Here is an 18,266-nt window from a genome sequence, read left to right on the forward strand (position 1 = left end):
TTTCCATACCTACTGGAGTTGTATTACTTTTTCCCTATTGTTAAATGCTGAAAACGCAAAATATGTGGTTTATGAAAGATGGTACACCACCACATTCTAGAGAGAAGGCAGTGAGAACATACTTAAACTGTTCTGAACGTTGGATTTATCGTGGCAGTCATATTCCTTTGCAATGTCGTGAGATATTGATATAATTATTTATAATTATAATATATAATTATTTAATTTATCAAAAATTCCCAAAAATACTTATCATTCATTACGTAAATTATTTAACCATTTTTATTAGGACAATTAGAAACTAAAACCCAGGTATTGAATAACACATATGTGTCTTGTTTCATAATACTTTTCCCACCAATCTAACCTTAAAGACTCAGCATTTTTACAAAAACATCATTGTTGGCCTAATAACCGATATTGTTATAAATATAGTAAACACACAGGTAATTTAGTTCAGCATAATATTAGTTCGTTAGTTAATCATAATAGACCATTTGTTCGAGATGTAATTATAGTTACTCGTAAGCTGTAACGTAATCATATAAATAAGTAATGATATCTATAGGTTATTCTGGGTTTATGTAAGTAACCAATGAATCAAATACATCACAGTTTAACCTCTGCCACAAATAAGATGTAGTTCCATAATATACCATAAGGTTTGGATATGTATCCAAAAGAATATATTCATCCATTATACATTATAGCCACCAAGCCACCACGTAGCCCAGAATTTAATCCGCTTGATTTTGGTGTATGGGGCATATTAAAACAATGTGTCTATAAGAATTCCATAAACATTCGCAACCAACTATGGGAAGAAATAAATACTGCAGCAGTTTCTTTAGAATCAATGATGCTATTTAACGTGAGACGATCTTTTATGTAATATATTGACAAATGAATTAAAGAAAATGGTGGTGATATCGAACACTTACGTTGACAAAAAGTTATGTTATTTAGTTAAACTATTTCTTAATTTGGTTTGTAAACAAAATGTTTCGATTATGACTTTAATTTAACATAAAACGTAAAATGTTTGATGTAAAATCCCCATTATTCTGTTTTTGTCAAATCCTATTATTAATTATCCTGCTGATATATTTATTTTATTTAATATTTCGTTAACTATTGAGTTTAGTTAAAGGTATTTTAAACCAAAATTCAGATTTATTAATGATTTTTTCTATTTTTCCTTCGTTGATTGGAGTAATTGCCTTAAATCAGAATTATGCAGCTGATTTGTAAAATGCGATTATTACGAAAACTGTTAAGTTTTGAAGTTATTAAGAAGTATACCTTTTTTTGTTAAAATAATGTATCTTTAATATTTTTTATCAAAAATACAGGTAACTCAAATAGCAAAAAAGTGAAGTGCAAATTTATGCCACATATGTGGCATATGTGGCGACCTCTATCAGCTACATCAAAGTTTGCATCAAATTATACTTTCTCATATTTAAAAGTACCCAGCTGTAAATTTTTATGCATAAATCTTTACAAACATGTAAGTTATAGCGAAAAATAGAATTTTAAATTTGCACTTTAACACCCTGTATCTTTCTTAATATCAACATTTTATTAAAGCAATTTGGCTTAAATCGTAATATTTTAAAGAGTAGAATTTACGGTTTTCGTTTGTACAATTACTTAAGGACCACCCTGTATATTCGATTTCGTAATTAAATTCTTCTAGCTTTAATCGCCATCGAACTAGTCTAGAATTTGGTTCCTTCAAAGACATTAAGTATCTAAGCGGTTTATGGTCACATTTTATTGTAAACTTAACACCGTAGAGATAAGGTCTGAAGTATTTTGTGGCCCATACTATGGCTAAAAGTTCTCTCTCGATAGTGCTATACTTTTGTTCGGATTTATTTAACGTTCTGGATGCGTATGCAACAGGTTTTTCTTGTCCGCCTGTATTTTGGGCTAAAACTGCTCCAATAGCGAAACTACTTGCATCAGTTGACAGAATAAATTTCTTCGTAAAATCTGGATACTGTAAGATTGGTTCGTTGGTAAGCAGTTCTTTGCAATCTTCAAAACATTTAATGAACTGTGGTGTGTGTTCAATTTTTGCACCCTTTTTTAGACAAGATGTTAATGGTTTTGTTACTCGAGCAAAATCTTCTATGTATCTTCTGTAGAATCCAAGTAATCCAAGAAAGGATTTTATTTCTTTAGTTGTTTTTGGTAATGGGTACTTATTAATAGCTGTGATCTTATCGGGGTTTGGCTTAATACCTTCAGGTGTAACAATGTGTCCTAAATAAGTAACTTCCTTCTTTAGGAACTCACACTTATCCAATTGAATTTTGAAATTTGTCTCTTTTAGTCTTTTAAACACTTTTTCCAAATTTACAATGTGTTCTTGCAACGACGTGGAAAATACTATGATGTCGTCTAAATAAACTAACCATACCTCATTTTGTAATCCTCTCATAATGTCGTCAATTACTCTCTGAAAAGTTGCTGGGCTATTCTTTAATCCCATTGGCATTCGAACATACTCATAGTGTCCGTTCTCTACAGTAAAAGCTGTTTTCTGGATATCTTCAGGTTTCATTTCGATTTGGTAGAAACCACTAGCTAAATCTAAAGTTGTAAAGTAGTTACACCTGCCTAATTTATCCAAAACATCGGTAATATTCGGGATGGGATAGCGGTCGTCTATGGTTTTTTCGTTGAGCTTGCGGTAGTCCACTACGATTCTGAATTTCTTTTTACCGGAAGCGTCCGCTTTTTTTGGTACTATCCAAATATTCGACGACCAAGGCGAATTGCTCGGCCTAATAATTCCTTGGTCCAACATGGATTGTATTTGTCTCTGTACTTCTGTTTTATATACAAATGGATAACGGTATGACTTAGAATAAATGGTCATTTCGTCAGTAGTTTTTATGGAATGTTTCATTTGGTTAGTAAAAGTAAGTGGTTCACCTTCTCTGTGAAATATTGTAGAATATTTTCTACACAGTTTTAAAATTTGTGCCTTCTCTTTGGAATTGAGATGGCCAGTTTGAATAAGCTTGTCAATATCTGCTTTTTCGGTGTTTTCGTCTGGTATAATGTCGGCATAAAATAGGTCATAAGAATTATATTCCAAAGGTACAGTTTGGAGAGGTTCAGACAGAGAGAAAATAATTTCGTCATCAGTATTATTACGTATTTCAACTATAGCATTACCATTTTGAGCTTCAGAAAGTATAGAAGGGATTTCGCAATTTTTTATGAATTGTCTGGCAATTAAGATATCACCGGATTTTTGACAGACGGGAATATTGGTTACAATACGACTATGGGGATCAATTTTCCTTTTAAAAATAGCTGGATTACTTTCCAAATAATGCATTGGCAAAGTTGTCTCAGGTGTAATTAATTTAGAATCTGTAAGATCCAAATGACCTTGTAACATTTTTAAGGTATCTATGCCTAAAAGGCCATCAAAGATATCATGGAAAGCAAAAAGGTGGAATTTAAAATCACCAGATTTATTAAATTCATCAAATATGGGGATCATTGCACAATTTTGTTGAGTTGATGTCTGAAATGCTGCCGCTGATACAGTAAAAGGTTCCCTAAATATTTTATTTTTATAGAATTTTTGGGCAATTTCAGGCTTTAAAAAGGACTTAGTCGCTCCAGTATCAATCAATAAAATAATCGGTGGATTAGAAATTTTGAGATAGGGTAATTCTTTTTTATCAGACGAAATGTTAAGTTCTATCAAGGAGTGTCGTTGGTCAGGTCGGTTTCGTGAAAATTTTGTTAATCGTCATCATTTACATATTGATATTTGTCACAATATTCATCTGAATTATAAAAATTTTGATTATCTTCTTCCTCAGGTATTACCTCTGTGTTAAATAACTCTTCATGATAGAAATTTGGGTTTTGGCCTGTGCTTTTAAAATGATTATAATTTTGTCGGAAGTGTGGTGCTGTATTTCGTGTAGAAACACTCCTAGGAAAAGGTTTGGCCTGATTATTATTTGGATTGGGCTTCCAAACATTTTTTGGTTTACCGAAAACTTGAGAATTTGTAAAATATTTGGTTTGAGGTAGATTTGGGTGTCTTGGAAGTTGTACAGGACCTCTGGGAAATTGAGATCGGTAGTCAACTGTCTGAGTTATATCTGGATGAAAGTTAGATGTAGAAGGTTGGCTCATTCTTGGCTGAGAATATTGCATATTTGGCTGTCGAATTGATTAATAATAATTGACATTTGGATTAGTTGGTTTTCGAATAAAATTATTATTATTATTAGAATTATTATAATTAAAAGTTTGATTTTTCTGATAATACTTAATATTATCCTCCTCTCTAATAAACTGAATCGCTTGCTCTAACGAAGCAGGTCGCATTGCACGAATAATGGGCCCTAAAGTAAGACCAGCTAAAACTGACTTCAATGCCTGCTTCGTAAAGAAAGCTCTTTTGGATTCACGTTCCTGATTAATATAGTGCAAATCTATGTAATTACAACTAGCATTTAATAAAGTTAAAAGTCTTTCATGAAATGAATATGGAGATTCATTAGGTTTCTGTTTGATATTTACTAAATCTTGATTCAAGCAATTTTCATCACGATGATCACCAAAATTGAGAATCAAAGTATTTTTTATATCTGGCCAAGTTTTAGCGCCGCTTATGGTTACTATTTCTTCTGCTTTGCCTTCTAATTTATTAAGAATACCATTTAACAATAAAACATTTTGAAAACTGGCTAGATTATTCCTATCAAAATAATGATTTAAAATGGATTCAGTTGCATTTACAAATCTGTGAAGTTTATTTATATTTCCATCCTAATTTGGAATAATTGAGAAAGTTTTCATATCTAGAATAGGTGTTGCCATTTTATCTTTTAATTCTAATTTACAAAAATTATTAATTAAGCCTAACTCTTCGTTAATATCGATTTCGCTAAAGGATTCGTTTTCAGAAGAGGAGTCTGACATAAACAAAAATTACTTACCACATCCGTGCTGCACACTGTCTTCCTCGATGGAGTTCACTGGCAAAACTGGGATATTGATTCTCGATTTTCGCGAAGGGTTGAAACCCAAAAAACTTTCCGCGATGAATTTTCCCGAAAATCCTACTGACTGCGCCACTTATAGTTTTCCCGTAAGCATTTTTAAAAAACAAATACTTTATTAATTAATTACAAAAATACGAAAAAGATCGGACAATTTTTATATAAGGCTATAATGTTTCTTCCCACAAGTTTAAGAACAGACTGAATTATATCTATAATAAAAAATGCCATGGTAAAACGATAATTAAGTAAATATAAAAATGCAAGCTAATCTTATTACAAAGTTGATTAGAACACAAATCCTGGATCATCATTCTTAGGTGAATGACTAGAACAGGGCCGGCTCCCATAACTCGTGTCACAGTTCTTAGAAGTATGGATCTGAAATATTTGATCGTTGGCATTCTCGATAGGCTTTTAACGTGAAGAATAGAGGTGGACTACTCTAGAATATTCTAGTACATAATAACTTGTATATATATACGTAACGATGATTGAAGTAGAGTTAGTTGATGAGATATTTTCGTGCTGTAAACTTATAACGTAACGATGATTGAAGTAGAGTTAGTTGATGAGATATTTTCGTGCTGTAAACTTATAAATAAACATATTTATATAAATTAGATTTGCTCGTTTTATTTAATCTCGCTACAATCGGTATATTTTCAAAATCAAAAAAATGGTTATTTTTCAAAGAATGTTTTGCTAAAGCTGTAGTGTTTGGTTTGTTAAAAATTACATTTTTAACTAAATAAAGTTTGAAATTTCGAGTTCCACTCTTGAAATCGTTTTGAAAAGGAGATTATTTTAAAAATTCTGCGTAAATATATAACCAACGTAGTATAACCAACAACCAAGTTGTCAGTAGGTTATGTTTTCCGAAATTTTCAGAATTGTGTTTTTTGTATTATATCTTTATGTAATGTGTGTTTCTTATTCTTCTTTTTCTTCCTCTTTATAAGCAATTCTGCTTGTTCATTGGCGGATTAATACCTCTATTGAAGGTTATATTCCATCTTTTGCGCGGTCGTCCGTAGACGTCCGATACTTCTTCTGCCGATTGGTGATTTATCTCTTCCTATTTTGACGACACGGCTCTCTCCCATTCTGCTTATGTGGTTATTCCATTCTTTTTTTAATGTTTTTTTGTTAATGTGTGTTTATGTAGAAGAAACGTTTGTTTATTATGTGTTGCATATGTACTGTGTATAAATTGTAGATGATATGGCTCCGACTTCCTATTAATTAGCTATTGTTAGTATATTCTTGTTATTGACTACTTCTTTTAATATTCACAACCAAAGCCTGCTACATTCTGCTGATGGGTTTGCTGCACATTTTTCTTTGTTAAGTAAGATGAGAACTGCTTCTTTGACTTTTCTCTTTTTCATGTCTGTTTCTTTCATGATTATTGATGCATCTTTCCATAGTGGTCTGTGCTCGTTGTCCTAGGCACGTTTGCATATCTGAGATTTGTCGTCGAAGTCTCTCTTCTTGATGTATATTCCATGGTCGTTTGTCCTGACACTGAGTGGTCCTGCGGTTTCTCCAACATACAAATTGTTGCATTCACGGTGTATTTTATATATGCAGTTCTTTGATCTTTGTTGATTGTATGTTGTTGGGTTTGGTTTTGGACAGGATAGATCTCTGTGTGTTGGTTATTTTGATGTATATATTTCCTACCCTTTCCTATTCTTTTCCTAACCTTTGTTAGCAGGTTTTTTCTTCCTGAAATGCATTTTCAATATCTGTTTGTGCGGGTTGAATTTCTGTAAACTTTAGTTGCAAATCCAGTGTCTTCTTTTGTGATTAACACATCCAGAAAAGGGAGTGAATTATTATTTTTTTTTTCCATTGTGAATTTGAATGATTCTTCTTTATTGTTGATGTCCCTCAGAAATGTATTCAATGAAAATAAAACAACACCATATGTTAAGGGCTTATCAGAAAAATTGTAAGGGATAGGAAATAAGCACAACATCACAACATTAAAAAAAACAACAACACACAAGGAAGAACAAAGAATTGCATCTATAAAATACTAATAAATTTTTATGTGGGAGAAACGGCAAGACCACTATGTGTCAAGATAAAAAAGCATGAAACATACATCAAAAACAGAGATTTCGCACAAAGACAGTACAAAATTACAATGAAAAGATGCATTAATAATTATGAAAGAAGGACATGAAAAAGAGATAATTTAAAGAAGCAGCTCTTATCCTCCTTAATGAAGAAACATTTTTAGGGTCATCTACAATTTATACACAATATATATGCCACACATAATACACAAACATATAATCTACGTAAACACACATTACACATACATATAATAACAAAACCAAAAAACAGTCAGAATTTGATATTCTGGGGGTAAAAACACCACACTCAGATTTTTTTCGACCAGAGGTATGCTATTGCATATAAGATCGAAGCCAAGTAAGTCAAATATCAATTTTAAAAAATGGATATTTCTTTGATAATCTCTTTTCAAAAACGATTTCAAGAGTGGAACGAAACGCAAACATTAGTTGAATTAAAAATGTAATTGACATTAAAATCAATTGAGGCGTTCTTTGCAAAAACCCCATTTGTCAGTTTTTATCGGAAATGGACTTACGCCATCTATGGATTACAGGACTAATTACCTATGTTCCTTGCGTAATAAAATTCCATTAAAACCACAGTTGTCCAAGATATAAGCGACAAAAATATAGACGATTTCGCATAAACCCCATATTTTTGTTTCCATATGTCAGGCGCAATTTCCTGCAAAAACCACAGTTGTTAATGACTATTGGTGTTTTTGCAGGAAACTTTATTGCTTGGCTGTCAGTAGGTTTTTATAGGTTAACGTTACTTCGAATAGTTGTGTGGCCTGTTTGCGGGAGGAAGCAAGGTAGTCTCGGCACACCTTAAATTGTTTTATTGATTTATTAATAATAAACTACATACTAAAAACAAGTAAGAAAACTGTAAGATTTCTTTTCGTTGTCACCTCGTCGTATGATCGTGTTCTGACAACCATCAGCTGCTCTGATCTCCTCTTCTTTTCTCCGTCGACGTTCCCTCACTTCATTAGCACAGTCAACCCATGTGTGGCTGGAGGTTAACTGTTAATCTGCCACAGGGCTCCCCTCCAGTGAGGAACCTGCTGGTTTCGAACGGCTATGTTGACTTGTGTTGCTCATCAGACGGTTGGCATATGCATGTTCTTCCTGCACCTGTTGGGCCGCTGGAATATATGCTGGTTTGAGTCGGTCCATGGAAATTCGCTGAGGAACATTTTGGACATCCACAGTTAAAAACTTATCACTTCATTCTAACACTCTAAACGGGCCGGTATAAGGAGGTGTAAGAGGAGGCTTCACTTTATCGGTCCCCACAAACACATGACTCGTAGTCTGTAGATCCGGATGGACAAAGGCAGTGCGGGCTGAGTGGTTGCTCGTCGGTACAGGACGCAATGCTCCCATGGTCTCACGTAGTCATTGGACAAAACTATGCTCGTCGGGTGTAACAGCACTAGGGACAAGCAGCTGTCCAGGCAGACTCACTGGGGTACCATACACTAACTCGGAGGCTGTACATGCAATGTCTTGTTTGAAAGTGTTTCGAAGGCTTAGCATGACCAGAGGGAGGGCTTCAACCCACGATATTGTGTCCGCGGCGATAAGAGCAGCCTTGAGCGTTCGGTGGAAATGTTCAATACATCCGTCTGACTGTGGGTGGTAGGCAGTGGTTTTAATATGTTGTACACCTAGCAATCCATTGAGCTGGTGAAACAACTGGCTCTCAAATTGCTGGCACGCCAAACCGGGATATCCATCCCTCAAGGAGCTTCTGCGGGACAACTTCGGTTGTAATCTCCGAGATAGGTATGGTATAGGTAATCTCCATCTTGTGAAACGGTCGATGATTGTGAAAAGGTATCGAAAGTTCTGATTGTGGCTGGAAGTGGGCCCACGATGTCGATATGTATGTATGCGAATCGATCGTCTGGCATTCCTAGAGGTGTCACAGGTGTAACAGTGTGACGTCCAATTTTGGCACGTTGACTTTGGATGCACTCTCGTGACTACTGCTTGACTTGGCGATTCATGTTATGCCACACAAAACGTTCAGCAATCATTCGTAAGATAGCAACATGTCCTGAGTGGGATTGCGTGTGTAACTTCAGGAAAACATCTCTTTGGAACACAGCTGGCACATAAACTCGTATACAACCATCTTGGACTGAACAATAAATAGGCCGCTGGCTATCTGGTAGAACTATGCGTTGAAGTTGTAAGGAACTGGCAGGATCGTTCAGGGTCTGTTGAAGTCCCTCATCTGTAGTCTGAGCTTCGGATAGCCGATCATAGTCAATGGTAATGGGTGTTATGATAGCGTGTACTTCAGGTCGTGAGAGACAATCGGCAACGATATTGGCTGCGCTCTGTATATGTCGAATATCAGTCGAGAATTGGCCAATAAATTCTAGTTGACGTATCTGTCGTGGAGACTGCCGCTCATGTCGTGTTGGAACGTCTGTAGAAATTGAGCATACTCATAAAGCGTCGTAGCTGTCGATAGGTCGTATGTTGTGGAAACTTGCGAATCGCGCTAACTTTAGCCGACAATGGACGAACGCCAGTTGGTGATACCGTGGCACCCAGGAAGTTTACTTCACGTTTACTTCCATTTACTTTCAAGTCCATTTACTTCCAGAATCCGAAGTACTGATGCCAGGTGTTGCTCATGCTCAGTCTCAGTCTCCGAGGCAACCAAAATATCGTCAATGTATACATACACATATGAGCATTCTCGAAAAAGGTGATCGAGCTATCTTTGGAACGTCTGGGCAGCATTTCGCAAACCGAACGGCATTCGGAGGAACTCCGAAAGCTAAGCCTAAAGGGGGTTATTACAGCCGTCTTTTGGACATCCTTCGGGTGGACTGGAATTTGGTAAAAAGCACGTACCAAATCGATACAAGAGAAAATTTTCTTACCATGTAGCTGGTTATCAAAATTCTGGATGTGCGGTATAGGGTAGCGATCTGGTTTCGTCATAGCATTTAAACGGCGGAAGTCTCCACAGGCACGCCATCGTCCATTGGACTTCTGAACTAAGTGAAGCGGACTGGCCCAAGATGACTTTGATGGTCGGATAATGCCTGCCTACATCAGCTCGTTGAATTCTGCTCGTGCAGCTTGAAGACGGTCTAGTGGAAGTCTTCGTGGTTTAGAGAAAACTGGTGTACCTCGAGTCTCAATATAGTGCTGGACTCTTTCAGTATCCTCTGGTATAGCAACAGTTGGACGATCATAAGGATGGGCAGTGGATAAGTCTACTTCTGGCACCCTAACACGACTAGACATACAGGTAATACTACTTGACATACTTGGACTTACTAGTCGTTTGTTTCTCATGTCTACACTAATGCCATGGTACGTCAGAAAATCGGCTCCTAGTATGGGTGTGGTGACATCTGCGACTACAAATGTCCATGTTACAGATTGGCCTAGACCAAGGTTTAGTGTGAGCTGTTTCTGAGCATATGTTTGGATGCACGATCCGGTGGCAGAATACAGGCATACAGTGCTGGGCTGGGTCGCAGTGCAGATTTTACGTGGAAGCACACTTGGGTCTGCCCCTGTATCAATAAGAAACTGAAGTTGGAGAGCACTATCGGTAATGAAGAGTTTTGTGCACCAAATCTTCGATGGTAGTAACACTGTTCGTCAGATGATGACTTGGTTCTCTTGACCATTTGGATCTGTTGCCCTTCTTCAACTACAGTTAATCTGTTGGATAAAGCATTCACTTGGTTACTCAATGCAGCCACTGTTTTGTCTAAGGTAGAGCTTTCGGTAACAACCATGACTGGAAAACTGGAACACTGGAGGTACGTATTGGCTTTCTTAGCAAGTTCTTCTAGGTCTCCATCAAGAATAGATATAATACTTCGAACTGAAGGTGGTAGGCGGTCCAACCAAACATTTTTGAGAACTTACGTACTAATGCTATCCATGGCCAAAGCTTGCATTCGATGGAGTAGTTGAGTGGGTTTTAGGTCACCCAGAGTGAGTTCCATCAACTTGTGGATCTTTTCATCTGAGCTGGTGCCATACCTGTCTAGAAGTCGAGCTTTTAGTTGTATATAGACATTGCCAGCAATGGAATTCTTTACTATGTCTGCGACTTCTATAAGTACTTCACTGTTTAAACTAGCAACAGTATGGTCGAATTTACAGTTGTCAGTTGTGATTTTGGCTTGTCGAAACTGCGCTTCCAGCCGGAGAAACCATAGTTCTAGTTCAGTGCGCCAAAACTCTGGCGCTTTAATGCCTACCAGTGCAATTAATGAGTGATCATCGCCATCGCACGGTGTAATATTCATATTGTTTGGCATTATTTGGTCGGTGTTTGTCATAGTTGTGTATAAAACGTTGTACTTACAGTTTTTTTCTCGGGGTCACCAATGTGGCCTGTTTGCGGGAAGCAAGGTAATCTGGGCACACTTTAAATTGTTTTATTGATTTATTAATTATAAACTACATACTAAAAACAAGTAAGAAAGCTGTAAGATTTCTTTTCGTTGTCACCTCGTCGTGTGATCGTGTTCTGACAGCCATCAGCTGCTCTGATCTCCTCTTCTTTTCTTCGTCGACGTTCCCTCACTTCGGTAGCACAGTCAACTCATGTGTAGCTGGAGGTTAACTGTCAATCTGCCACAGTTGTATTCGCGATAACCAATTCCGACAGGGGGCGCTCAAGATTTAAAAGATGGACGATAACTTCGGGAAAACAAATCATTTTGTCATTTGATCTCGAAGCTATAAAACGTTTAATATAAATCATTTACACATGTGTTTGGCCAAAGTAAAAGTTGGAGTACGTTCTTCAAAGTTTATTTGTTTGTGATTCGAGTTTATACATGCGGTAATTGACTCCAAACCTGAATAAAAATAAAATTAAATGTTTGTTTTTTTACAGTATGTCTGAAACACGGAAAGTAAAATTTACATTATCTCAATGGACAGTGGAAGTGTGACGTCACAACTGTCAATTACTTTCCAAACAAAAGTTGAAATGTCCAATCTCAAGACTTTTTAATTTCTATAAAGTTAACATTTTGCTTCCTCTGCTGCTTTTTCTTTTAAGTATAGTGTTTTTACGATAATACCATCATAATTCAGTGTTCTATTTCTATGAAATATAGTTTAAAAGTTTAAATTAAAGACATTCTAACCTTATTTTATTGATACATGCATTTTATTACTATTTTTATAAAACAACATGATTTATTATTTACACAACCTTGTAAAATTGTTGGAGTAACTATTAGAATACTTAAATATTGCAAAAAGCGGAAAGATTCTGTAAAAAAAATGAAAAAATAACGAAAAATACAAATTATCCACACTAAACAAGGTTTGTTTGGAAAGTGAAACTGACAGATGTCAATAAAATCTACGTCATCACTTCCACGGTCCATTATTTTTGTGGTTGCAAGGTCGGCAGAGATCAAGGTTAGTAGATATTTAAGTAGGTTGTCTCGTAACTATAGACCAATCAAATGCACGCTTTTTAAAGGCGGGAATACGTCACCCATACGACACTTTTAAAATTGCCATAAGCTTCAATGCTAATATAAGGTTCAAAAACTTAGGTTTTGCAATATATTTTGGGATTTTCTTGGGTATAGGAATGTTAAGTGGTTCTTATATTAGTAATTATATCAATTTTTTTTTTCTAAAATCAATAGTCTGATGACAAAAAATAGAATTGATTATAGTGATAATATTGTGTGTTTTAAATGGAGATAACAGTTTATTTCGCACAAAAACCCAAAAAAACAGTAGAAAAAGTTCAAAAGCAAAAATACTAAATATGTAGGAACTTACTTATTATGTTTTTCCTGGAATTTGCAGCATTTTTATCATATCTAGTGGTAGGCAAAAAAAAACCAATAGGTAATATAAATAATTTATTATTAGATTAAAATACAAAAAATGATTAGTCCTTCAAGCACAAATCTTCAAGCTATATATACTTATCTCATCTAAAAAATATATCATTATTATAACGTACAAAACTACATATAATTGTTATGATAAACCTTGATATCACGGCTACGAAAACACACTTCACAAGTGTTTATGTACACAAATAACTAAATAATAAGTCTCTATAAATAATATTGTCCTTATACCTATACTTAAAAATAAAAACTAAACAATAACTAAACAAATAAACGAACTAATGATACTATAGAATAGAGACAACAACAAACGTGAACTTAAACTCAGACGTGCAGACAACTGTCAAATTTGACTTTGTCGTATGAGTGACGTAAGCATTCTGCCTTCCCCTCGCTTCGCCAACATAGTTACGAGACAACCTACTTAACATCTACTAACCTTGGGCAGAGATCTTTAGTTGAGCGTGAGGCAGTTTTTGGAGTTGGCCACGTTATATTTTGTAAATTACGTCTTACGTTTTCTACTAATAACTTCATGAGACCTTTGGGGTAATTTAGCTGATGGAACAGCATTTTTCAGTCTTCTCAATTTAGTTACAGGTGTTACTATAAAGTAAATTAGATATAAATATATTAAAATATAAATAATATTTTAATTAACACTTATTTGGAAAGTAATCGTTATCAGTAAAATGTAACCTGCACAGTCATGTACTTGGTTATAGGTCTGCCAATTCGCAAAATACATTGCCAAATTTTTCTCATATTCTCGTCCAGCGGAAACTTATGTATGGAATTTTTTTGTGAATTATAATAGGATGAACATTGAGGAACACTGCAATAGTTTTTTAAAGTCGAAGTCAGTGTTAATTACAATATAAACCGGTCGCTAATATGTATACAAATTAATGACAATTTCAAGGTTTTCCCGAAGTGGATGCTTTTGAAATCTATCACCAGGCGTCGCCCACTTTGAGGTTCGTCGCGAATTGTGTGATTTTATAAGTAAACATCATAAACCAATTTAGTAAAATGAGTTGTATAATAAATACAAGTAACAATGAACTCGAACAACAAAGTTCAAGTGAAAATGTGCCATTAAAAAGAAAAGAAAGGTGCTGAGACGTACAGAGATAAAACAGGCAAGAGTGAAGGGACAAAACATGTTAATTATAAGGGCATAGAAAAAGCACAAGTACAAATGGGTCCCAATTGCAGGAACGTTATTCATATTAATTGTAAAATGATGAGTGAAACATTTATATTCCGTTTAGGTGTTCACGGGTTCAATTTTATTTTAAAATTATTGATGAAGAGAAATCTCGAGTTTTCGATCACTTTTATGCTTTGGAAACTAAAAACGAGCAAGATAGTTATTTGGCAGGTAAAATTAATCGCTTTATTTAAACAATTAAAATATTAACAAGTATATTTCATTGCAGGGCTAATATCTTATCACTTTCCAAAGCAAAGAAGAAGCCGAAAAACGCTGAACTTAGGGATGTTTTACTAACAGAAGTAGAAAATGATGCGCCAAGCCAAGGTAATGTTTAAAGACCAACATTTTGCTGCCTATAATTATAAAATAAGGTTGGAAAAAGAGAAGAACCAGTATGTGTAAAGGCTTTTTGCGGCCTTCCTTCATGGAATAACATATGAAAGGCTTCGAAGGCTGCAAAAACATGTCTTTACTGGTGGATCAGCACCAAAGGATAAACGAGGCAAGCATTCAAACCGACCAAATAAAACGACAGAAAATACATTGGCTTTGATTAGGAGCCATATCAAATCTTAAAAACCGACAGTCTTATTATTCAAGAAGAAAAGTGATAAAAAATACCACATGACTTGCGATCGGTATCAAAGTAAACCATTAGCTAGTTAGGATGATCCAGAAGACGTGCGGAAATTAAATATTGAGAAAGAACTCCACTTACGGAAAGCTGAGTAGTTTTATGATTTAAAAAGAAAATATAAATTGAAAGCACGTGATGATTCAGAGAACTACAGTTACTTTTGACTACAGGTCTTTTGATTACATGCAAAACCTTCCAATGCCACATATACGTACCAATGCAGTATTCTATGCTAGGCAGCTATGGTTATACGTATTTGGTGTGCACAATAATGGAAGTAATACTGCAACTATGTTCTCTTACGATGAAACCATTGGAAGGAAAGAAAGGACAAAATGAAGTAGCTTCATTATTGTTCCAATATTTACGATCTAATGAGATGATGACAATGAATATTATCCCCATAAGCGACGGATGTGCCGGACAAAATAAAAATTAGGTTCTTATGAAATTGTTGTACTTGCTTGTCCATGGTTTACACATGTTTGAAACTATCACACATGTATTTCCTATTCGCGGCCATTCATTTTTAAGTTGCCACCAAGATTTTTCATTGAATGAAAAGCATAAAAAATCAAGAATGCTATGAGCAAACCATCACCGTTTACCATAACTGATGTTATTCAGTCTATGATATTTAACATTTCAGAAACAGTTAACTCCATTTTTTCTTAGATCAGCTCGTCCTCCAGTGAAAATCAAAACTGCGCGAATGTTGAGATATTCAGTTGATGAACCTGGGTTTGTTTTAGTAAGACATACTTATATAGGTAGCTAGGAAAAATCCCTTATAAGAAACAAACGTGTATACCGAAAGAGTTTGAATTTAAACCGTTATATAGTACGCGTTTGGATATTCCTCAGGGAAAAAAAGAAAACTTAGAGATTTAACCCAATATTTGAAAAACACAGAGGCTCAAACCTTTTATAACAATCTGCTCACAAAATCTGGTCATCAGTCTGAAAAGATTACCGATAACAGCAGTGGTGTACCTAAGTGATGAATAAATATTTTGTTTCAAATTTGAACAATTTCATATTTCAATTTTTTCACATTTCAAATAAAAGTTTTCGTTCATTTTTTATTTTGGTTTATTACTATAAATATCGTTTTTCCTATAAATAATGAAAATTTCCTGCAAAAACCCCATATGTCAAATGAATAAATGTCCTTCATAAAAAAACCAAAGGAAAAAATAATGTTATTTATATTGTAAACTGTGTGTAATCATCAAAATAATAAATCACTAATTTGGGAATTTCCATAAACTTAATACGGTTCGATTAAATACCTTACTTTTTTTTTTAATATTTTCAATGTTGTAAATATATCACCAAATCGTTTATTGATGGGAGTATTGTTAATGTTTGAGGTAGTGTTAGTTATTGATTTCAGAATTTTTAGTAGAAATATTTTTAATTAAAAAGCTTATTTTTCTAATAATAGAATTGTAAAATCATTATTTTGTTCTATAATATTTTCGAATTTCCTCAATTATATCACCATCTACATTTTATTATTTTAATACAGTATAATATTTTACAGTATTTCTTCAACTTGACACTGTATTCCGTGGCTCCATCTTCGAGTGAAATCCAATATAATTCTTTGTCAGTTCTCAGTTCGCTTGTCGTGAAGCTTACCCGTAATTTACAGCAGCCCAGTTCGTTATTTTTTTTTTGCGAAAGCTACAATTCAATGAAATATTCCGTTTGACTGCTGTTTATATATTTAAGAATGCAGAAAGTACATAGACTACTTTGCAGGTTATGCATCTATTTGTATTTTAGTCCTCGTTCTCACAGTAACTACAGTTGTAGTACCGTAGTTTACCTTCTCATGATATGGATATGGGATTTTAAAAATTCTCATTCTCGTCGGTCTTCATTTCTCGTTTGAGTGAACGTAGTGTGGTCAATGGTGTAGGTTGCATGGTTTACAAGACAGGTGTTTGTGAATGAAACCCCAAGTGATTTTGAATAGTTAAAGTGAATATGGTTTTTGTGAATTTGTATTCGTTTAATAACTTAAGATCAGGTAGGCTCCTAATTTACACATTATATCTAGTTGACATTGCAAGAAAAAAATGATATACCAATTTTATTTTTTATGCATGTATGACATGTGTCATTTTTTGTTGAAAATTATGACAATTTTATCAAAATTTTATGATTATGCTTATACACGTCCATGTTATCCTCGATCTCCTCAATTACACGTCCTATAGACCAGGGAAATAAGAAAAAAAGTACCTTGTTTTTTTTTCATTAAAATTATCAAAATAAATTTTTCATGTGTGCATTGCTTCGCAAACTATGTACGACTACGACTACGGACTACGCTTTACTACGAGGTTTTTCTTTTCTACTAACATACTCAAATTGTCTTGTCTGGGTAAGTTGAGCATCAGCTTACTTAATTTATTGAATAAATTTTTCTTTCATTTTTTATCGGCTTATTTTGATAATTTTTTATTTTTCTTTTTTACATATTGTTTATGATAAAATTGACTCTGACTGGCTTTTCGGATTATGAATAACGAACAGGGGGTACGTCACCCCCATAAACCACCTGATATCATAATTTTAGATTCCGCATTAAATATTATAAATAATAATATATCTAACGTCCACTGTCCTTCTCAGAATGATAAAACACAGGAACAAAATGTTATCAATGTTTACTCTGAAAAAGACAGGGGCCCTTTTTTGTATACCTAGAATCGACAATTATACCTGATATAGTATTTTTCATATAAAAATGCATGCACGTCATTCAAGATTTACGACGTCAGAACCCCACAGCGTTGCCAAAAGATCAGAATAGTTAGTAAGTGAGGAATTTTTAAAATGTCAACTATTTGTCAAACTATTGTATTAACAGTAAATACACTTAGTTTTAAGATTACTGCAACACTCTAAAATACATAAGAAAACATTTTAATTCAAAATTATATATTCTAAATTTGAAACTTACCACTTTTAGAGCACTAATAATAAAAACGTCCCGCCATTATTTCTTGTTCAAAATAATCTGTTATATGAAAGCTTATTAGCTTTCTATAGACTATTTTTTTGTTTTGGCATAGCACAATCACAATACACAACAATAAATAGTTTTTAAAGCTATTAATCTAAATTTAATATGTATTTATAAATACAATTTATTAATATATAATATATTATGATCAAATTGTGTAAGAAATCAAAAGAAACAAAATTCTTACTCTAAAAAAGCGGCAACACTTTAAACAATTTTACCACATGCTGAACTGTCAAAAAATTTGAAGTATTCCCATTAGTTAATTAAATTAAGTAAATTAAAATGATTATTTTGTGGAATATTAGACTTAGTTGTTTCATAAAATTTATATTATTAATAATAAC

At 34.1% G+C, this 18,266-nt stretch overlaps 1 protein-coding gene across 1 annotated transcript; it reads right to left on the reverse strand.

Moving 5' to 3' along the window:
* Window positions 1–11,049: 11,049 nt before the first annotated feature.
* On the reverse strand, window positions 11,050–11,472 carry LOC140448979 (uncharacterized). Its single transcript, XM_072542120.1, has one exon. It carries the CDS (start codon window positions 11,470–11,472, stop codon window positions 11,050–11,052), a length of 423 nt encoding a protein of 140 aa, XP_072398221.1.
* Window positions 11,473–18,266: the final 6,794 nt, after the last annotated feature.

The sequence above is a fragment of the Diabrotica undecimpunctata genome, chromosome 8 (assembly GCF_040954645.1).
Source record: "Diabrotica undecimpunctata isolate CICGRU chromosome 8, icDiaUnde3, whole genome shotgun sequence".
Classification (NCBI taxonomy): Eukaryota; Metazoa; Arthropoda; class Insecta; order Coleoptera; family Chrysomelidae; genus Diabrotica; species Diabrotica undecimpunctata.

Excerpts from the sequence above, each read along its gene's own strand:
- LOC140448979 (XM_072542120.1), bottom strand. The coding sequence starts at position 11,472 with ATGACAAACACCGACCAAATAATGCCAAACAATATGAATATTACACCG.